Raw genomic sequence first — 24,620 nt, forward strand, 5'->3', positions numbered from 1 at the left:
GTACCTACTGGAGGCCTTGGACCGGTTGCAGCGACGTGCAGTACGCATTATTGGCGACGTAAAGGTCACAAACACCCTTGAACCTTTAGAATTGCGTCGCGAGATAGCAGCACTGAGCGCTTTCTATCGACTGTATCACGGCGAGTGCTCTGAGGAATTATTCTCTCTAATTCCTGCTTCCCCCTTCCTTCTTAAGTCCACGCGAGTTGGTTCTCGATGTCACCGCCTAACTGTGACATCAATTCCATCGCGCACAAAGAAATTTGGCAACTCCTTTCTTTGTCGCACTACCAAAAAATGGAATTCCTTACCAGCTCACGTGTTCCCCTCCTCTTACAACCCGGGTTCCTTCAAACGAGGCGTGAAGAGGCATCTTGCGGGCCGGCAAGGCGGGGACGGCTAGTACAGAACATTCTTCCCGACTGTACTGGCCGTCGTCGCGTTTGGACTCTAATACCACTTACCATCAGGTGGAGTAGAGTCATTTGCCATCCCGGGGCATATAAAAAAAAAAACACTTATGTAACTGTATAATGGTATAGAGGAAGAAAAATTAATGTCATCTGTACAAATCGTAGCCGCGTAAAATTGTGGTGCAAGAATGCTAGCAGCATTCCTGTTGAATTCGATGAAGATTCCTTTAGCAAAATATGAAGTACCCGTCTTGTCACTAGTGGCAGTAAGATTTATATCTATTTTTCCAAGGTTTTGTTTTAAAATGTCACAAAGATTAAATTATTATATATAATTTAAATTTTGAAACAAATATTTCTTTCATTAATTCGCTTTAATATTTTCTGCGGCTGGCCCAGCCTAACATATATTCACTGACTGACTGACTGAGACCGGGCAAATGTGAGCCAACCTCATTTCTATAGTTTCCCTCAGGTCCATGCATGCCGTCACGACGAATTTCATAGTGACAAAATTAAGTCGTCCGAAATCCCTATTTTTCATGTAAAGCATATGTGCTTATTTTTTAAGGTCAGCAGTGAATACAGTGACCCTCATGATCTATGTAATCATATAACAAACACCTCATTACTATTAAACAGCTTTTTGCTCATTTACCTTCAAACACAAAATTCTATAATTCTTACCAATAATGAAGTCGGGCTCAGTCCCAACAGCTTTCAGAACATCCGTAAGACCTATCTGAACCGCGGCGATACCGATGAAAGAGTTGACGATGTTATCATGTATCTTAGGGTCAGTTTCAGTTACGAGCCTGGTCAAGTTTATGCTTTTAGACTCTAAAGCCTTGTGGCACCTGGGGAAGGATTAAGGCATTTAATAATAATAATTCCACAAATTTAAAAAATATTTTTGTAACTTTTGGAAATGCCGTACATCATTCAATCAGATTTTGGTAATATTAATAGTCATACTATCCAACACTTAAATAAATTGGTTTTCAATGTTTGAAATCGAGCGCAGTCTTAATTTTTTAATTTAATTTAATGACTTTTAGTCTTACTTTTTAATAGCAGCAGCAAATGCAGGAATTCTCATGAGTTGTGTAGCCATTCCTGCCCACTGAGAACCCATACCCGAGTATACGAAGCACACTGGACGACGGACACCGGAGAAGTATTGGATGTTCCTAGCTAGTGACACACTTTTCGCTGGAGTTGATTCTGTGTATAAAAAAATGTGTAATGGAGAATTAAATAAGGAAACAAATATTACTAAGCTCGTAAGCTAATCAAAACAATAACAATAACTCTTAGTTATAGACGTTGTTGAACTTTAACTGGATTTCATTTTGACGAAAGCGAGAGCTATTTTTGTGATTTTTCTAAAACAATTTATTGATGAAATTCTTACCCAATAAAGTGTATCCTCTAAAAAAATGGCCACTGATATCTTCATCATGTATCGCGTGTAAAAGTCTAACAAGTTCAACGTCAACAGTCTTCGACTTAAGGTCATCTAGAATCTTAGCTACAGCAGATTCGGTGCGACCCGATACGCAGACCAATCGAGGTAAATCATCTGATGGCATTCCATTGTTGATCTAATTGTAGAAAATGTAAATTTCAAGAAACATTTTTTAATAATTTGTTAATTGTTAAGAATATATAAATATACATAAAAATAAACTGTTACTTTTCCGGCCCAAATGTTTTTACTGGTTGTGGGAATTATTTTAAAATGCATCAGAAATAATCTCCCTAAGAACCAGTACTTAAAAAAATTAAAGGTAAAGGTATTATATTAGTTATTATGAGACCCTTAGCATAGGGCAACCTAGTTTGGGCTCCTGTATCCCACATATAACTGTATTTATATATATTATTAAAAAATAAAATGTAAAAATTATTGTCTGTGGGAGAGAATAAATAAATTTATTATTATTAAAAAATAAAATTTATTATTATTATTATTATTGTCGGCTGTAAATTGCCAGCCATAAAAAGAGTTAGTAAAATGCCTGGTTCTCCATTTTTAATTACAATTTCATAAAATGTAAAGTTCCGAATTGATGCGAAAATAAAAAACAAGGTTTGAATTCTAATTTCAACCAACCTTCGATCTCGCAGCATTTTTGAGCAAAATGTGGGCGTTGGCACCTCCAAAACCGAAGCTGTTGATAGCAGTCATTCCCCTGCCCCAGGGTTGCTTTTCAGTCACTACTTTGAGTTTTCCCTCCTTGAGATATAATATTTCCCTTCTTGGGACTTTGAAGTTTATATTGGGAGGGATATATCCTGTTGTATACGCGATGCACATCTAATAGATAAAAATTATTTAACATTAGATTTGATAAAATTCGGGATAACATTGTCATTCATTTTTTTATTATATAAAATAAAATATGAAAAATATATTGTTAAAAAAAGTTAAAAGATTCAAGTTCTCTGCAAAAATTACATTAACTAAATTACAAATGGTAATTTCATGGTATTGATTCTTACCTTCGCAACAGAACAGAGACCTGACGCTGCTTCACTGTGTCCTAAATTAGACTTAACAGATCCTATCATTAGAGGATTACGTCTATCAGTACAGAAGATGTCTCCAACAACTTTAAGTTCTACGGGATCACCAGCTACTGTACCTGTTGGGACAAAATAATTCTTAGTTGATTTTAAAAAAATGGTACATGCAGACAAAACCTATTAAAGTATCAATCATTATATATCATCCAATCATTGTAACATTTAAAAATAAATCTTTTATCAGCATATTGTTAGAAAACGCAAAGTAAAAATTTCTACAACTTGTATTGAATTGTATTAGAATTGTAGATATTGTATTGTATTTATGACTTTATTATGTAACAATTGTATTGATTCAGATCAATAAATCATTGGTTTTTCGGTGTATCTAATATTAGTTTAGTGAACATTTATATTATTATTGTTCACTAATTAATGTTGGATTCACAATTTACAGCTAAGTAGGTTGTATTGTATACAATACTGGAATTATTAATTGAACATTAAAAAGTTATTTATGTTAACAATTATTTATAAATATTCGATGTTTTTTCAAACGGCGTAATGCAAGATATTTTCCGTTTAAATTTAATTTAACATAAACGACTAATGTGTGACGTTAATCAGCTCCATAAAATACACTATCGCACAACTATATCAACTCTTTATGTTATTATGCATTATGTTTGTAGATGATGCATAATAACTCGTTAAATAGAACTGGTGGTAGAGCTTTGTGCAAGCTCGTCTGGGTAGGAACCACCCACTCATAAGATATTCTACCGCAAAACAGCAGTACTTGAAAATGTTGTGTTCCGGTTTGAAGTGAGTGAGCCAGTGTAATTACGGGCACAAGGGACATAAAAGCTTAGTTCCCAAGGTTGGTGGGCATTGGTGATGTAAGCGATGGTTAACATTTCTTACAATGCCAATGTCTATGGGCGTTGGTGACCACTTACCATCAGGTGACCCATATGCTCGTCCGCCTTCGTATTGTATAAAAAAACATTAAACTAAAAAATACACATACTTTGTACTTTCGTATTAAACTACAAAATATGAGTATGATAGTAGAAACTAAATATTGAAATTATTTAAAGAGTTTTCGAAAAACAAACTTGCTTCTTAGGAGACAGATTTTGAAGTACCTTCGCATAAAAGGACCTGAGTCCTTTTTATTTATCACTTCTTTGTTATAAATTCACATACCTGTTCCATGTGTTTCCACGAATTCGAGGTTGCTGGGTGGAATAGCACACTCTTCATAAAATTCGCTGAGGAGTAACTTCTGCATATCACCAGATGGGTAGGTGATACCTTGTTCTTTATACCCATCACAGTTAGTCTTCGCGTGGACTACTTGGGCATAGACTCTAAAAAAATATGTGAGATTAGGTTATTATTCAGATATATTAATGGCATTGCATATAATCGTGTATTCGTGTGTTTATTCAACTTAATATTACCGTCTTGAATCCTTAGCCTTCTGAAGTATACAAACAACAATTGCTTCAGAACGGGCATAACCATTTGCACTTTCGTCATAGCACTTGCACCTTCCATCAGCTGATAAAACACCCAGTCTTAAATGAAAATGTAGCTATTAAATAACCACTATTATTTAAATTTTAATTAGCTAGGACAATTTTCTTACTTTCAAAATGAACCACTTTCTTCCTACCTAAAGAACTGTAAAGACACGAAAGGATTGAGGCATAGGTTTGTTCCTCCAACAATAGCTGTGTCGCAATGGCCGTCTCTAATGGCTCTGTATGCGTGTTCCAAGGCATACAGAGAACTGGAGCATGCTGTATCTACTTTGTAGGAAGGACCAGTAACTCCAAGCCATTGGGAGATACGGTTGGCGATCATGCCTAGGGAGCAGCTGAAAATTATATTATTTATTTCTATAAAATATCGTATTATATTTTAAATTTGTAGTCGAAGGCTACCACAGATTTATGTTTATGTTATATGTTTTTATCATCCACATCCAAAATAATAAACAAGATATAGAGTGTTCGCTGGATAAGTGGCAACAATTATACAGTAATTAACTTTCAAATGTTGTTGAAGCAAGAATTAGTGCAATAGTATAAAGTCGTTCACCTACCACGAGTTACTGCTACTAGATATTAAGATGCATGTATTTCGTTCAGAATTATTACTTATTTTGGAGGTTTATCATATATCATTCAATCGATTGTGACAGATTTGTAGTTTTATCTTCTACTAGCTAATGTTTGGCGCATTGGTAACGGTATTATATCTGAGAAGTTGATGGTTATTTTCACGAATTATATATATATATATAAAAAGCCGAGATGGCCTAGTGGTAAGAACGCGTGAATCTTAACCGATGATCGTGGGTTCAAACCCGGGCAAGCACCACTGAATTTTCATGTGCTTAATTTGTGTTTATAATTCATCTCGTGCTTAACGGTGAAGGAAAACATCGTGAGGAAACCTGCATGTGTCTAATTTCATTGAAATTCTGCCACATGTGTATTCTACCAACCCGCATTGGAGCAGCGTGGTGGAATAAGCTCCAAACCTTCTCCTCAAAAGGGAGAGGAGGCCTTAGCCCAGCATTGGGATATTAACAGGCTGTTACTGTTACTGTACTGTATATATAAATATATATATTAATGTAATTTTTATATATATACGCTATAATTCTAAAAGTGGGTAAAAAGTTATAAGTGATTGAGCGAATTAAGAGACAAAAATATATTACACTATAAAATATTTTGATCTAGACATCATTACTATCACGGAAACATAGCTATCTGAGAATGTTACGCTAAAAAATCACAACATCTCAGGTTATAATTTTTTTCATGAACTACGATCAGGTTCGCAATCTACTACTACAACTGGGTTTGAATCTCAGATATATTTTGCTAAAATTGGGGTTCCACAGGGCTCACATTTGGATCCTCTCTTGTTTCTCGTTTTTATAAACGATATAACTGAAAATATAAAGTATTGTAAGTGTTCATTTTTTGCTGACGATCTCAAAACATACAAAACATTAAATCCAATTCAGACATAGATTTAATACAATACGACCTCAACAATATTATTGCATGGTGTCATCTCAACAATATGACTCTTAATGTAGGCAAATGTTTTCATATAAAATTTACTCGTAAGAAAAAACCGTTTGTTTCTAGTTACGCAATTGAAAATAAAATATTAAAAGAGTTATCGCAAATTATTTTTAGGAGTCAGTATTGACGGGCGTCTAACTTTTGTAACTCATGCTGATAATATAGTTTTTAAAGCTGCTCAAAATCTTGGTTTCATCAAGCGGAACTCAAGGCTTTTCAGGGAAAACTAAATTACTCTTGTACAATTCATTAGTGCGTAGCTGTCTTGAGTATGCCTGTGTTATATGGAATCCACTTTATAGCGTACACTTTCAGCGTATTGAGAGCTTTCAACGAGCCTTTACGAAACATCTTGCTTTTCATGAAAAGGATTTTCCGCACAGACAGTTATACAAAGAACGTTTGGCAAAATATATAATGATTTCTCTTCGAAGTAGGCGCGCATTGTTAGAACTCAGAATTAATTGAAAAATACTGATATCAGTTCCGTCTAGGGTATACAGAAGTACTCACACCCACAAAATATTTCATACTCCTAGCGTAGTCTCATATTGGTAAACAAGCTCCCTTAGTACGGTTGTGTAATAAATATAACAATCAATTCCGGACATTGACATTTTTTGTGACTCTCCCTCAATCTTTAGAAATAAGTTATTTAATTATTATAAAATGCATGATTAGTTTTAATTAATATTTTTAAATTTTTTTAATTATGATTTCGCCCATTGATTTTTATTATAATAATGACATTATTTATTATTTAATTTTGACATTTTTTTAAATTACTGATGACTTTTTGTTACTTTTAATTTGAATTTGATTAGATGAATCTGGAAGTGCTATGTACACTTGTAATTGACATGCATATTATTAGATATACTATTATTGTTTTATAAATTAATCTTTTCATTGCTTTATATGTATGTTGTAATTGTACTATTATAAATATATAAATTAATCTACATAAGGAGGAGAAGGAGCATATATACGTTCAAATTTGAGAGTAAAAGTATTGCCCGTGGATTCTTCGGCACTTAAGCAACAGTGGTTTGAAATTATGATTAAACGATGCATAATTGCTGTAGGAGTCATCTACCGACCTCCTCAATTTAGTTTGTTTGTTGTTGTAGTAAATTTAGTTTTAGTAATGCTTGCGTATTTTTTATTTTAGCCTATTGGGCGTGTTATAAAATTGTATTAACATAAGTTTATTATTTAAGTAATTTTATATTCTTTTACCTTTTACTGCACTTAATGTAACGTTTGTGTTGGCAGCATATGTACAAGGGGTAAACTGAAAAGCATCCTAGCTGGGACTACGACCTTTTAACCAAACTATTAAATATCACATTGTTAACTGTTTTTATGGTTTTGTACTTTAATTTTGTCTTTGTTTCTTTTTGGTGAATAAAGTTATTTTATTATTATTATTTATTATTTTAATGTTTTTTTTTATTTTACATATTGTGAATTTGTATAATAATTCTGCAAATATAAAATATATTCTGTGCCAACGAGGGGTATGCAAAGTAAGATCAATTAACAATCACAAACCCTGGAAGTAACTATATTGTAGAAATAAGACAAACTTACCCAATTATTCCGAACCCATTGATGTGCATTTTTTGGTACAACCATTCCTTCTCCGATTCCGAGTAACACGCACCGACGAACACGCCAGTCTTGGTGTTGCGCAGTTCCTTTGGATTCAGACCTACAGATAAACATGAGCGTCGTAAAGGTTCAGAAGTAAGTATAAGCGAAACAATGTGAGCAATACATACTCGTATTTATTAAAATATTTTCAATTACAGCATCTTAATATACACAATAGAATTTTAAAACTCGTCGTCCGTCGCCACGGCAAAACTGGTCGACTTAATTTATGGATTGCTGCCTTGAATCGGTATGTAGGGCCGTAGTCTACTTCAATGAGACCGACATGGTCAAGAAGGAGACGGAGGAGCGAAAGTGAGAAAGGGCTGATGCTGCTCGGCTGAGACGACAGCGGCGTGGTCTCGGCCCACCCACAGCCTTGACACCTGGCGCTTAAAATATAGGGCGTAACTCCGGGCTGCTACTGAGAATTTTCTGACACAAAAACCCAATAACTTTTATTGACCCGACCTGGGAGTCAAACCCAGGACCTCCGGATCAGTGGCCTTATATCTAGGCACAAGATCATCATCATCAGTTGATGAAATTATAACTATTACTTCATTTATAAAATTGTAGGACAATAAGTTACCAGCATCAATTATAGCTTCATAAGTTTTCTCCAGAATTATTCTACTCATGGGATCCATGGTGTGTGCCTCCTTGTAGTGCACACCAAAAAAGGAGGCATCGAATTTCGTGATATTATTTATTTTGCCGGTACGTTGCGGGATTTCGGGGTGAGACAGCTTCCAACGACGGCTGTCTCCTGATATGAGGTCCACCTGAGTATAGTGAAAAATCAATGAAATTAATTTTATATATCTGGACAATTTCAGAATAACATAATATAAACCGTTAATTATAAATTTTGAGCTTATCTGTGCATATAATAAAACTGTAAATGATCGCTGCACATGGAAGATATATGAGTAAAACTATTACCGGGGCCTTTATCAACGTTTATATGTAAAACGCGCCGATTGCTGCGCTATTGCTTATAGCATTGAGCTGTTTCCAGCGAACGCACGTATGTCGGAGACGCACGGCGCTCCCTGGGAACAGGGGCCTGTTAAACCTGTGTCTGTATTCGCTTGTAATATATTCTCGCTAAGACGGAAAGGGTACCGCCGGTTTTTTAGTGGGTATTCTGATATTTGGGGCGCACCTGGCACTTTGGACATCGATGAGTCCAACATACAACCCATTGTTCCGCGGGGAAAACGCTTAATGCGTTTTTCCAGCGTTTAAAAAAAAGGTAGTGCCTTATTAAAAAAAAAAAACTGTACATATTACGGATTAAAAAAAATATAACCATATGTGTAATACACATTTCTTTTGTTTATGGATAATTTGTATTAAACTAGCTATTACCTGCGGCTTCGCTCGTGCGTAAATAAAGGTAAAGGATAAATGGTACTAATGGATGAGTGGTAAGGAATACGGCGTTTTTTTTCATCAATGAACTTAGTGATATTTTAAAGTAACCTAAATGGAATGAACAAAATTTATTTGATGTAAATATGTCTTCCGAGCGATGATCTACGATGCTGCAGCTCAAATGTCGTCATCCACGTCGTTTTTAATGCTGTCATCTACAGCAAGTGCACAAATATTTTGACACAATTTCCCGTGAAGGTAACGTTTGCAGTCACAATAAATAGAGACTAGGGCACAGACATAAGACATTCAAGTATGTCGGATAGATTTAAGGGAATGTTGTTTTTCTCGTGGCCAATTGTATGTTGCCCATCTAGATCCGGGTGTGGCGAAAACAAATAAATACTAATATTTGACGAAAATAAAATTAAAAATTAAGTCGGTTCTTAGTGATTCCTATTATATGTTGGTAAAACCGCGGGCACAGCTAGTAGGAAATAAAACCGTACAAATACACAACGCTACCTTATTAAACAGATTTTCTTGCAAGTGTGCAACTGAGTCCGAATCCGGGAAGTAACCAGAAATGCCGGTGATGAAGATTTCGTCTCCAGGGTCTGGATGCGACATACGGTGACCTGTCGTCGACCTATCTCCTGAGACGATTGTGGGTGCCATCTGTCGAAAGTAATTATAAGGTTATAATAGTATTTATTTGGTTCATTTAACAAATATTTACACCGAAACATAAATAAATAAAATAAATTTACTTAATGTTAAAATAGCTAATTGCAGTGATTAAGTATAAGTCTGTATATCAGACATTATCATTTATCAGACATTATTCTCCCAACTACCAGTACTAAGTATTGTCGTGTTCCGTTTGAAGGGTGCGTGAGCCAGTGTAATTACAGGCATGAGAGACATAACATCCGTCACCACGGTCACCACCTTCTATCAGGTGGCCGACATTTGCCGTGCCTACCTATTCTATAAAGAAGAACATAAATGACAAAATGAAAGATAACAATTTGTTTTAATATCTTTTTAAGCATAACAAACTTTTAGAACAATCGATTGGCTCGCTTAATTTTTGTGTTCCTAGACCCCCGGCCCCGAGTATGTCACCAAGTGCCAACAATTGCAATACTTACATAAAATATATATAATCAATCAATCAATCAATCAATCAACAGCCAATCGTTGTCCACTGCTGAACATAGGCCTCTCCCAAGGTGCGCCAAAGCTCCCTGTCCTCCGCCTTCCGCATCCAGTTGGTGCCCGCCACCTTCTTAAGGTCGTCGGTCCACCTGGCTGGAGGGCGCCCTACGCTGCGCTTGCCGATTCGCGGTCTCCACTCTAGGACTCGTCTGCTCCAACGGCCATCGGTCCTACGACATACGTGACCAGCCCACTGCCACTTCAGCCTGCTAATTTTGCAAGCTATGTCGGTGACTCCGGTTCTTTTCCGGATAATCTCATTTCTGATCTTATCCTTCAAAGATACTCCGAGCATAGCTCGCTCCATAGCACGCTGAGCGACTTTGAATTTGTGGACTAGTCCCGCAGTTAGTGTCCACGTTTCGGCACCGTATGTCATGGCAGGTAAGACGCATTGGTTGAAGACTTTCGTCTTCAAACATTGCGGTATAGACGACTTGAGGACTTGACGAAGGTTGCCAAATGCTGCCCATCCCAAGCGAATTCTTCGATCGGCTTCCTTCTCGAAGTTGTTCCTACCGATTTGTATAATCTGTCCTAGGTAGGTATATTCACTAACAACTTCGAGAGGTTTGCCCTCGACGTATATCGGTCCCGGCACGACATGCCTATTGAACATGACCTTGGTCTTGTCCAAGTTCATGCCGAGACCGACACACCGGGAAGACTCGCCTAGGCTACGCAGCATTTCGGTGAGTTGTTCCAGCGACTCTGCTATGATGACGATATCGTCGGCAAATCGAAGGTGTGAGATGTACTCGCCGTTTACATTGACTCCATACCTAGTCCAATCCAGCGTTTTGAAAACGTCTTCCAACGCGTTGGTGAACAGTTTCGGGGATATTACATCCCCCTGTCTCACCCCTCTGCGCAATTGGATCGCCTTCGTCTTACAGTCCTGGATGTGGACAGTCATTGTAGCGGCGTTGTACAGACATCTCAGTACCTCGATATATCTCCAATCGATATGACATCTCTGCAATGAGTCGAGCACTGCCCAGGTTTCGATGGAGTCGAAGGCTTTCTCGTAGTCCACAAATGCCATACACAGCGGCTGATTGTACTCTTCGGTCTTCTGCACAATCTGCCGAACAGTATGGATGTGGTCCACGGTGCTGTAGCCTGATCGAAAGCCGGCTTGCTCTGGGGGCTGGAACTCGTCAAGTCGTCTGGCGAGACGGTTCGTGACGACTCTTGAGAACAGCTTATACACGTGACTCAGGAGGGAAATTGGTCTGTAGTTTTTCAAGAGGGTTTTATCACCTTTCTTGAAAAACAGTACCACCTCACTCCCGCTCCACGTTTCCGGGGTCTTGCCATGTTGGATGACGGAATTAAAGAGGCTTGCTAGCTCTTTCAGGACCGGAGTCCCGCCTGCCTTAAGCAACTCTGTTGTGATTCCGTCATCTCCCGGAGATTTGTTGTTTTTAAGCTGTTCTAGAGCCGCCCTAATCTCTCCTTGGTCAACGACCGGGAGCTCCTCGGAGTAATGGCGCATAAGAGGGGCGCGCTGGTCATCAATACTGATTCCCATGGGTTTATCCGATCTTGAAGAGAACAACTGCCCATAAAACCTCTCTACTTCTCCGATAATCTCAGGCCTAGAGGTAACGACCCCACCATTTTCAGTTTTAAGTTTTGTCAGACGCGGCCTCCCAAACTTGCGAGCGAACACTTTCGATCCCCGATTTTGCTCAATCGCAGCCTTGATGGCACGGGTATTGGAGCGTCGGAGATCGCGTCGCGTCAGCGTTTTTATTGTTCGGTTTAAGGCCTTATCTGACAAAAACGATGGTAGTTCTCGTCGTTTTCTCATGAGCTCGAGTGTCTCAGCAGAGAGTTTTGGTGCGTTGTCTCTTCTCTGTGGCGGAAAACACTTGCGGGATGTGTTTTGCAGTATTTTGACCAGCGTGTCGGTTCTCTCATCAATGCTGCTTATGGTTTCCAACGCGTTGAATTGATTTTGAAGTTCCATTTGGAACTTTTCGGAGCCTTGAGCAGCTTGGAGCATGGTAGGTCGGAGAGTAGACCTCATCATTCTCGATCTTTCGGCTTTTAAGTTGATATTTAGAGTGCCTCGAACCAAGCGGTGATCACTTCCGGTATTAAACCTGTTGATCACTGAAACATCTCTAAATATGTGCCTTTTATTCGAGATGATAAAGTCTATCTCGTTCCTTGTCACGTTATCGGGGCTTCGCCAGGTCCACCTCCTCTGAGGCTTCTTTTGAAAGAAAGAATTCATCAAAAAAAGCCCCTGCGCTTCGAGGAAGTTTACCAGCATTTGCCCCCTGTGATTTCTGCAGCCCAAGCCGTAAGGTCCGACTTTCGATTCACCGCTATCTTGTACTCCCACTTTAGCATTAAAGTCTCCCATAACAACATTGTAGTGGGCCCTCGAGGTGTCGTTGAGGGCCTTTGCGATGTCCTCGTACATCGCTTCGACCACATCATCAGAGTATGTCGAAGTTGGCGCATATACCTGTACAACCTTCAGGGAGTACCTGTCGGAAAGTTTTAGGACAAGGTACGCTACCCGGTTCGACACACTACTGATTTCCACAATGCTGCTAATGAGATCCTTTTTGACTAGAAAACCGACACCACCCTGGGAGAGGTTATCACCTTCGCGGAAGTAGAGTAAGTTACCGGACTCTAGAGTTATCGTGTCCTCCCCCTGTCTTCGGACTTCAGATAACCCCAGTATATGCCAGTTTATATGACTTAACTCTACTTCTAATTCGGCGAGGTGATGGTCCAGCCTCATCGAGCGTCCATTATACGTTGCCATTTTCAGTCGTTTTATACGGTAGCCTGCCGTGAACCGGTGATTCTTAGCACCCCCTGCCCTGCCGATACCGCGACCGCTACCTTGGTCGGGCCTAGCGGGCTTGCCGGTAACTGGGGGCCTTTTTTTGGGCGCATCTGCCATTTAGGGAGGTGGTTTGCCCATACTCGCCGCGCTGGGCAGGCGTGTTGGCGAGCGCAGTAGGGGGTAAGATGTTTATGGGAGGGGGGACGCTGCTGCCCATCCCCCCTTTTCCCCGTCCCTCAGTCGCCTCTTACGACACCCACGGGATGAGATTGGGGGAGTACTATTCTAAGCCGGTACTCCACGGCTCCTAAAAAATCCTTACAAATGTTTAATTTATAAAAGATAATATCATATAGATAAGTAATATAAATTTGTTTATAATATTAAAAAGTTATCATAAAGACTATTTCAGACAAATGTTTTTCTTTTTAGCACTCAAATGATATTTATACAATGACAATAATTTTATATCTACACATGGTACTACTTATGTTCTAAACGTTTAAAAATGTTATAAATATTTATTAATAATACGATAAAAAAGAAAATCAAGTAAAAAAGTTACAAGTTTTATCTTGTAATACATTATAACAATGAAAAAAATATTAATTTTGGTGCAATGTCTATAATATAAAATGCATCTATTTAGTATCAAAAAAAAAAAAAAAAAAATATTTACAGATACAGAGATAGAAATAAAAAATAAGTATCATTTTGATTAAAATGTCTTATTCCATTGCTGTCATATCAATAAAAAAACATTTGGTTTTTGGTTAAAAACGTTTTTAAAATATATACAAGTCCCCATCATTCATTAGGATTTCCAGTCACACAGCCTTAATTCACTTTTAAAATATATATAATTTGTACATAAAATATATATAATTTTGAAAAAAAAGTTTTAAATAGAAATTATACAAGTCACTTACTTTAGTTATCGCGACAATTTTATGACTGATTGCAAAATATCGATTTGCACTTTTATATTAAAATGTTCGACACATTTTAATATATTTACGTACTGAATTATTAAACATAACTCGCAGACAACAAAGCTATTAGAATTGACTTTCAAATTTTTGTACTATGGTCTATTCTTTACCTAGTTCAAACGATAATTTAAATGTTTGATTTTGATTTATTTAAATATTTCGTTAAACTAGAGTTGCATGGATCTTATTATTACCATCGTATTAATTGTATATTAACGTATAACTGTTATTTCTACATTTATTGTTTTTAGGCTTTCATATTAGATACATTAAGGTTAAATTGTATCTAAATTAATTTTACTTACCTGCTCTTAATATTGATAGGGTTTGCCATTGGACGGAATGATTGATGAGAAACCTTGAATAGAATGCGACAATGATTGTTAAGGATTTAAAAAAAAATTATCACGCCGAGTTCTACTTGCTCTACTGGTGCGACGCTTAATCCAACAGAGTTACATTATGTAATATGATAGTTTATATCGTTTATATTCTTTCACGGCTAAGCTACTAAACGCGAGCGAAACTGCAGCCAAAAAGAAGGAGTTTTTAAATAAACAATGAACGGGACACCGACGAGCTCAGAGAATACCTGTATTACAAACAAGGCTTTGTCATAACAACAAGGGTGATGAAGAAGACCAACACCACAGGTAGAAATCAGTGCGGTACCGCACAGACCGAACAGAACCATCTGCTTTTTTATAATTTAAGTATGTTGACCCATATATGCCTATATGGGCTGATTATAAGCCGTCATTAACGGTCATAAACATTGGCGCCGTTATTAATATTAAGCATTCTGTACATCACCATGGCGCCACCAGTGTGGCCTTATAGCTGTAGTTACTTCAAATCGGAACACAACAATACCAAGTAATGCTTTTTTGCGGTAGACTATCTGATGTGAGGGTGGTACCTACCCAGACGAGACATCACCCTGATAAAGCCCTGCTTGTTATATATGTTTTCTTTTGGGTCGTCGGTGTCTTGTTAAGTGATTCGCTCGCGTTTAGTGTATTTAGCCGTGAAGCGTAACAAACAGACAGTTTTGTTTCGAATTCGCACGGTGAGAATAAAGGTCATCAAAAAACGGTTACATCGCATTACATGATGTAACTATGTTGGCTTAAGCGACGCATGCCAGTTGTACTTCCACTTGAAGTGATTTTTTCAGACATCTTTAACAATTATCGCCATATTTCATTTATGGCTTCATCAATTAATTCGTCCATTGGCGAAAACCATATGAGTAGGTAGGTATAATTAATCGCAAAATACCTCGAGTCGGGGTGACAATTATTTAATTATTAAAAAAAATTACGTTAATGCAAGATGCATGCAGATATGAAATCCACTCGTAAAAACGATAAATGTAGAAATTTATAACAGTAAATTAATATTAAATTAATACAAACGGAAGATTTTATAAATATTTAAATAAGTAAAAATTAAACATTTAAATAATCGTTTAATATAGTCAAAGGATAGGGCATAGTATAAAATTTGAAAGTCAATTCTTATTGCTTTGTTGTCTGCGAGTTATGTTTAATAATTCAGTACGTAAATTTCGACATATAATATTAAAATGCAGATCTTGTTATATATTTTTCAATCAGTCAGTTTGTTACGCTTAAAAAAGTTACTATCATAAATTATTATCTTTCATTTTGACATTTATGTTCTTCTTTATAGAATAGGTAGGTACGGCAAATGACGGCCTCCTGATGGTAAGTGGTGACCAAAGTTACACAAATGAATAGCACTAAATACAATAACAGCTTTTAATGAATGCGTTATAAATTGCGATATGGCTTCGACGGATCGGTTGACTGTCGCCACTTATCTATCGGACAATCTGCTACTAAGCAGTTGCAGTTTTTTGTATAGATGATAAAAACACATAAATTCTTCTTCTTCTTATTCTGCCTAGCGTTTTCCCGGCCTAGTAACGCCAGGGTCCGCTTTCTTGCATCTATGCCTCTAATCTAAAGCATCTTCCTTAGTGAGATCGTGCTCTCTCATGTCGTCCTCACTCACACTCACGACATCCAGCCAGCGCTTCTTGGGCCCTTGGTTCTTGGTTGACCTTCGACAACAAAGTCCAGGCATCAGTTTCTCACATAGTCTGGCGATCCGTGGCTGATGTGGCCAAACCAACTCAGACGGCTTTCCTGCAACTTATCCGTTACATGGCAAACGCCAAGGCTACCACGGATGCGCTAGTCGCGTAACGCCACACATCCACAGCAGCATCTTCATTTCCACGACGTGAAGTTGCTAAACATGTCTCGCGAGAGCTGGCCACGTCGCGCTGCCGTAATTTCACCGATATCCTGCGATCAAAGATTACCCCGGTGACTTTATTCGAGCTCTGACGTCGTGGTCGCTTGTAACAGACTCGAGAAGTACGGACCCGATTATATTATATTATTTTATATTAGTTATAACACTAATATAAAATAAATAAATAAATGCCTGCGCAGGGGTATTTGTATCTTTGTACCTGTCCGTTAAAAATATGTAACATAAATCTGTGGTAGCCAACTCTAAATTTAAAAGATAATACGATATGTTATAAAAATAAATAATATAATTTTCAGCTGCTCCCTAACCATGCTCGCCAACCGTGTCTCGCAGTGGCTTGGAGTTACTGGTCCTTCCTACAAAATGAATACAGCGTGCTCCAGTTCTCTGTATGCCTTGAAACACGCATACAGAGCCATACGAGACGGCCATTGCGACGCAGCCGTTGTTGGACGAACAAACAATGTTTTTACAATTCTCTAGGTAAGAAAGAAAATAGTACATTTTAAAAGTAAGAATATTTTCTTAGCTAAAATTTTTAATAGCTACATTCTAATTTAATACTTGGTATATTATCAGCTGATGGAAGGTGCAAGTAAAAAACACATAAATAAGATTTTGTACAATGCGACCAATAAAACTCATAAATAAGATTTTGTACAATGCGACCAATAAAACTCTACCGAACCATTTACATCTAGAACGCGGTAACGTGTCAAGCCAAGTTCAAGCTGACAGAACTGGCGAGCAGCACCGTGTACCGTGTACATATTACACGAACCATTTGGAGCCACTTTTGACCCCCTCATAACTCATATAATTATACCTCATAACATATCATAAGATCTGCGAAACACATATGTGCTTTAAATTTCATAAACACACATTAAACGGTTATTTAGATATTAACGTCTAAAAATAGGCACTTTTATTACTGACTGACCTATAGTTCAAAACTCTAACCCAGTTCTAGATGACCTAGAAAGTTCAAATTTGGCATCCAGATAGGTAGTTGGGTGAATACAAAGGAATAAATCAGAAACTAGTAAATTTCTATCATTTTATTACAATTTTCAATAAATTACTATAACCAACTAATCATAAACAAGAATTATTTAGAATTATTTATAAGTAATTATCTAACGCTATTGATGTGCGCTAAATATATAAATAATAATTAATACTAATAATAAGAGTTATAAGTAGTTATAAGTAATAAAACTGTTACGTATGGATAAAAAAAATTAGGGTGGTATTCCACTCATTCCATAGTTACGTGAAAACCTTAAAATCCGCATAAAGACCAGCTGTCATCAATTTTGATTCCTAATTCTTACATTACAGGCACTATGAGTAAGTGTTCCTAAAAAAATTAATTAATTGAAAATTATGTTAAAATGATAAAAAATTACTAGACAATTTCTTTCCAAAAAGACATTCCATCATAAACATAAATGTGAAATGATAGCCAAGTTTAAAATTGTGTATATCATAATTATCTAATTCAAAAGAATGTGAATGTCTAAATGTGAGATCTAAATGGGTGCCAAGTTCAATGGTCAATCCTGAAATTTATTTATATCAATATAAAATATCTTATAACAACTTAAAATATCATTTCTTATAACTTATTATATTTATATTCTTATACTTAGGATAATATATTGAAGTCTAAGGTCTGACTTGTATGTAAAATAACTTGGATGTAAAACCAAGCCAAGACGAGTACTGGCACTGTAAAAAAGTTATCAGATCTCATGTAGAGCCAAGTTACTAGTTCTAGTAGCTTGGCTCTCCATATGCAATATGTTCTCGTCTTGGTGTTATTTTACACCAGCTGTTCCGGCGGTTTCACCCGCGTATAAATTAAAAAATCACTAAGAGCAGACTTATAATATTTCAGTATATACAACATTTTTAGACTCAAGGCTCTACAGAGGCTATTTAACTTCGTCATAGCCAAAGGTCAAACGCCAAAGCGACCAACGGCATGGCACAGAGGTGCGGTGGTGCTTTTCTTTAAGAAGGGTGATAAAACTCTTCTGAAGAATTACAGACCCATCTCACTGCTGAGCCATGTTTACAAGTTGTTTTCAAGAGTCATTACGATTCGTCTCGAGCGAAGGCTTGACAAAAATAGGCCCCCAGTCGGCAAGCCCGCTAGGCCCGACCAAGGTAGCGGTCGCGGTATCGGCAGGGCAGGGGTTGCTAAGAATCACCAGTTCACGGCAGGCTACCGTATAAAACGACTGCACATGGCAACGTATAATGGACGCTCGATGAGGCTGGACCATCACCTCGCCGAATTAGAAGTAAAGTTAAGTCATATAAACTGGCATATACTGGGGTTATCTGAAGTCCGAAGACAGGGGGAGGACACGATAACTCTAGAGTCCGGTAATTTACTCTACTTCCGCGAAGGTGATAACCCAGGGTGGTGTCGGTTTTCTAGTCAAAAAGGATCTCATTAGCAGCATTGTGGAAATCAGTAGTGTGTCGAACCGGGTAGCGTACCTTGTCCTAAAACTTTCCGACAAGTACTCCCTGAAGGTCGTACAGGTATATGCGCCAACTTCGACATACTCTGATGATGTGGTCGAAGCGATGTACGAGGACATCGCAAAGGCCCTCAATGACACCTCGAAGGCCCACTACAATGTTGTTATGGGAGACTTTAATGCTAAAGTGGGAGTACAAGATAGCGGTGAATCAAAAGTCGGACCTTACGGCTTGGGCTGCAGAAATCACAGGGGGCAAATGCTGGTAAACTTACTCGAAGCGCAGGGGCTCTTTTTGATGAATTCTTTCTTTCAAAAGAAGCCTCAGAGGAGGTGGACCTGGCGAAGCCCCGATAACGTGACAAGGAACGAGATAGACTTTATCATTTCGAATAAAAGGCACATATTTAGAGATGTTTCAGTGATCAACAGGTTTAATACCGGAAGTGATCACCGCTTGGTTCGAGGCACTCTAAATATCAACTTAAAAGCCGAAAGATCGAGAATGATGAGGTCTACTCTCCGACCTACCATGCTCCAAGCTGCTCAAGGCTCCGAAAAGTTCCAAATGGAACTTCAAAATCAATTCACCGCGTTGGAAACCGTAAGCAGCATTGATGAGAGAACCGACACGCTGGTCAAAATACTGCAAAACACATCCCGCAAGTGTTTACCGCCACAGAGAAGAGACAACGCACCAAAACTTTCTGCTGAGACACTCGAGCTCATGAGAAAACGACGAGAACTACCATCGTTTTTGTCAGATAAGGCCTTAAACCGAACAATAAAAACGCTGACGCGACGCGATCTCCGACGCTCCAATACCCGTGCCATCAAGGCTGCGATTGAGCAAAATCGGGGATCGAAAGTGTTCGCTCGCAAGTTTGGGAGGCCGCGTCTGACAAAACTTAAAACTGAAAATGGTGGGGTCGTTACCTCTAGGCCTGAGATTGTCGGAGAAGTTGAGAGGTTTTATGGGCAGTTGTTCTCTTCAAGATCGGATAAACCCGTGGGAATCAGTATTGATGACCAGCGTGCCCCTCTTATGCGCCATTTCTCCGAGGAGCTCCCGGTCGTTGACCAAGGCGAGATTAGGGCGGCTCTAGAACAGCTTAAAAACAACAAAGCCCCGGGAGATGACGGAATCACAACAGAGTTGCTTAAGGCAGTTGGGACTCCGGTCCTGAAAGAGCTAGCAAACCTCTTTAATTCCGTCATCCAACATGGCAAGACCCCGGAAACGTGGAGCGGGAGTGAGATGGTACTGTTTTTCAAGAAAGGTGATAAAACCCTCTTGAAAAACTACAGACCAATCTCCCTCCTGAGTCACGTGTATAAGCTGTTCTCAAGAGTCGTCACGAACCGTCTCGCCAGACGACTTGACGAGTTCCAGCCCCCAGAGCAAGCCGGCTTTCGATCAGGCTACAGCACCGTGGACCACATCCATACTGTTCGGCAGATTGTGCAGAAGACCGAAGAGTACAATCAGCCGCTGTGTATGGAATTTGTGGACTACGAGAAAGCCTTCGACTCCATCTCCATCGAAACCTGGGCAGTGCTCGACTCATTGCAGAGATGTCATATCGATTGGAGATATATCGAGGTACTGAGATGTCTGTACAACGCCGCTACAATGACTGTCCACATCCAGGACTGTAAGACGAAGGCGATCCAACTGCGCAGAGGGGTGAGACAGGGGGATGTAATATCCCCGAAACTGTTCACCAACGCGTTGGAAGACGTTTTCAAAACGCTGGATTGGACTAGGTATGGAGTCAATGTAAACGGCGAGTCAATCTCACACCTTCGATTTGCCGACGATATCGTCATCATAGCAGAGTCGCTGGAACAACTCACCGAAATGCTGCGTAGCCTAGGCGAGTCTTCCCGGTGTGTCGGTCTCGGTATAAACTTGGACAAGGCCAAGGTCATGTTCAATAGGCATGTCGTGCCGGGACCGATATACGTCGAGGGGAAACCTCTCGAAGTTGTTAGTGAATATACCTACCTAGGACAGATAATACAAGTCGGTAGGAACAACTTCGAGAAGGAAGCCGATCGAAGAATTCGCTTGGGATGGGCAGCATTTGGCAACCTTCGTCAAGTCCTCAAGTCGTCTATACCGCAATGTTTGAAGACGAAAGTCTTCAACCAATGCGTCTTACCTGCCATGACATACGGTGCCGAAACGTGGACACTAACTGCGGGACTAGTCCACAAATTCAAAGTCGCTCAGCGTGCTATGGAGCGAGCTATGCTCGGAGTATCTTTGAAGGATAAGATTAGAAATGAGATTATCCGGAAAAGAACCGGAGTCACCGACATAGCTTGCAAAATTAGCAGGCTGAATTGGCAGTGGGCTGGTCACGTATGTCGTAGGACCGATGGCCGTTGGAGCAGACGAGTCCTAGAGTGGAGACCGCGAATCGGCAAGCGCAGCGTAGGGCGCCCTCCAGCCAGGTGGACCGACGACCTTAAGAAGGTGGCGGGCACCAACTGGATGCGGAAGGCGGAGGACAGGGAGCTTTGGCGCACCTTGGGAGAGGCCTATGTTCAGCAGTGGACAACGATTGGCTCTTGATTGATTTGATTGATTGAAGGCTTGACGACTTCCAGTCAACCGAACAAGCCGGTTTCCGAAAAGGGTTTACTACTATAGACCACATACATACGCTGCCTCAAGTTATACAGAAGACTGACGCGGAGTATAACCAGCCACTTTGCTAAGCATTTGTGGACTATGAGAAAGCCTTTGATTCGATCGAAATCATCACACAAGGGCCATGCTGAAGTCCCTTCAAAGGTATCAAATCGATTACCGGTATATCAAGATGTTAAAGTGCTTGTACGAGAACGCCACCATGTCAATCCGACTTCAGGATCAGAACTTAAAACCTGGATAGGATTGCACAGAGGCGTAAGACAGGGAGACGTGATATCTTCGAAACTATTTACCGCTGCATTGGAAGATGTTTTCAAGCTTCTGGACTGGAACGTCCAGTTATTGGCATCAATATTAACGGCGAGTATCTTGGAAGACCTCGGCACTATGCTCGCTGAACTCAGCAGGATCTCCCAACAAGTGGGTCTTAAAATGAACATGGAAAAAACGAAAATCATATCGAACATCCATGTTGCACCTACTCAAGTCAAAGTTGGAAATTCTGCACTCGAAGTTTTAGACAACTATGTTTACCTAGGTCAGACCATCCAACTAGGTAGGTCCAACTTCGAGAAAGAAGTCAGTCGTCGAATCCAACTCGACTGGGCAGCGTTCGGGAAGCTACACGATATCTTTTCATCCCAAATACCGCAGTGTCTCAAGTCGAAAGCCTTCGACCAGTGTGTGTTGCCAGTGATGACTTACGGATCAGAGACGTGGTCGCTCACTATGGTGACTGCAAACGATACCTTTACAGAAAATCGTGTCCTTATGAAACTAAAACGTAAATTTTAAGTTTTATTTTAATAAATAATTAGCAATTTATTATATGTATAGATAAATAATAAAACAAAGAATAAATTTTAAGTGAAGTTAGAAGCAATACATGAGTGAAAACCACACTTAAATTCGTTAAGCCGTTTCTAAGATTAGCGTGCACAACAGATGAACAGACAAACAGACAAAAATTCTAACAATCATTGTTTTGGGTTCTATTGCGTTGATAACGGCCCCTGGTAATAGATTTACTCATATATCTTCATAGATAGCGATCAGTTACAGATTTATTATATGTATAGATAAAAATAATTTAAATTTAATATTTCAACTTAACTTACTAAGTAACGGTTCAGCAGTTTTAATGTAATTAGCTTTTATTACAAGCAAAACAAAAAGTCAAGCGCCTATCTATGTAATTCAAACATATCATTTAAATAAACTAACCACAAAAAAGCTTCCAATATCTATCTTTGACATTACATACAGGTACAGTGCGTCTTTAGCAAATCGCTGGCGCCTTGAATATCGCAAAACGGACACCACCCTCAACGACGTCTGCCCTCACGAGTCTGTTCGCGTTCGGGTCGCGCCCACATTGTCATCGTCGTAACTTTTAAAATATTTGTCCAAATGGCATTGTGTAAAAGATAAAACATATCTTCCTTAAATATCAAAAGTGATAAAAGTATTCGTTTCGATAAGAATCAATTTGTTAATACAAAATGTTCATTTTGGAAATTAATATCAAATTTTATTGTATTTTCGATTCACTGTTTTAGCGATAATGGCGTACACATAAAGATACATATATGCTGTCGTGGATTTTTCGTAGAACTATTTAGGAGATACATTTCCACTGTACATTATATTCGTACAACTCTTACTCTTCTTACTAATAGGACAATTTTTTTCCGACTTACGTGACACTTATTGTTGTATTTTGGCCAATTTAATCAATAGCTGTATAAATTATAGCCTATATGTTATTCTGATTTATGAGCTATATTATTGTAAAGTTTCATTAAAATCCATACAAACATTCGCGTTAATAATATTAGTAGGATGTAAATATTTTAGTGCGATATCATTTCTTTTTGATGAAATAAATGCAAGTAAACATGTTAAACTACATAATGACGTTTGTATCCATATCTATACCTCAACTTTTTACAAGTTATCAGCTTAATAACTGGCTTATTTTGTAAGTCTTGAAATATGCAAAAGTGTTACGTATTTATTTGTTTGTAACCAATATTCTAAATACCAATTTTTATGTTCCTAGCTTGAAAATTGAAAAAGTTTCATATAAACTTTCATTCCTCTATTTTAAAGGATGGGGGGACAAAATATATATGTCTTAATTAGATGTGCATCGCGTATACAACAGGAGATATCCCTTCTAATATAAACTTCAAAGTTCCAAGACAGGAAATATTATAACTCGAAGAGGGAAACTCAAAGTAATGACTGAAAAGCAACCTTGGGGCAGGGGAATGACTGCTATCAACAGCTTTGGTTTTGGGGATGTCAACGCCCACTTTTTGCTCAAAAATTCTGCAAGATCGAAGGTTGGTTTTGTTGAATAAGATTTAAGGTTTGCAGGATATAAATTAAATTGGAATTCAATCCTTGTTTTTTATTTTCGCATCAATTTGGAACTTTGCATTTTTATACAATTGTAATTGAGTGTTGAGAACTAGGCATTTAAGGAATTTTATTTATGGCTGGCAAATTACACCCCGAACCTAAAAACTAATAATTTCTTTATCTTTCATTTTAAAATAATTCCCACAACCAGTAAAAACATTTGGGTCGGAAAAGTAACACTTTTTTATGTATATTAATATATACTTAACAGTTACCATATTATTAAAATAGTGCTTCTTGTTATTTACATTTTCTTCAATTAGATCAACAATGGAATGCCATCAGATGATTTACCTGACTGTTGACGTTGAACTTGTTAGACTTTTATACGCGATACATGATGAAGAGATCAGTAGCCAGTTTTTTAGAGGATACACTTTATTGGGTAAGACTTTCATAAATAAATTGTTTTAGAAACCTCATAAAAATAACTCTCGCATTCGTCAAAAAGAAGTATCTATAAATGTTGCTATATTGTGCTTAGTCAAACTTTATGGCTTTATATTTTGAATGTTTTATCAATAATGAAGAAAAGTAAGATATCAGTATTTAACTTAACATCAGCTTATCGACGTTTATAAGTAAGAGCGTTATCGTTAGTTTTGAA

General features: G+C 38.2%; 1 protein-coding gene across 1 annotated transcript in view; it reads right to left on the reverse strand.

Moving 5' to 3' along the window:
• Positions 1–9,769, reverse strand: part of LOC126775687 (fatty acid synthase-like) — a 29,722-nt gene extending 19,953 nt beyond the window's left edge. Inside the window, 11 exon segments of the mRNA XM_050497751.1 lie at positions 1,101–1,270; positions 1,478–1,637; positions 1,828–2,017; positions 2,530–2,733; positions 2,919–3,061; positions 4,152–4,315; positions 4,409–4,525; positions 4,624–4,827; positions 7,649–7,769; positions 8,304–8,496; positions 9,617–9,769. Coding sequence (XP_050353708.1) covers positions 1,101–1,270; positions 1,478–1,637; positions 1,828–2,017; positions 2,530–2,733; positions 2,919–3,061; positions 4,152–4,315; positions 4,409–4,525; positions 4,624–4,827; positions 7,649–7,769; positions 8,304–8,496; positions 9,617–9,769 — 1,819 coding nt within the window.
• Positions 9,770–24,620: the final 14,851 nt, after the last annotated feature.

This window comes from Nymphalis io, chromosome 18, assembly GCF_905147045.1.
Source record: "Nymphalis io chromosome 18, ilAglIoxx1.1, whole genome shotgun sequence".
In the NCBI taxonomy this organism is placed as follows: Eukaryota; Metazoa; Arthropoda; class Insecta; order Lepidoptera; family Nymphalidae; genus Nymphalis; species Nymphalis io.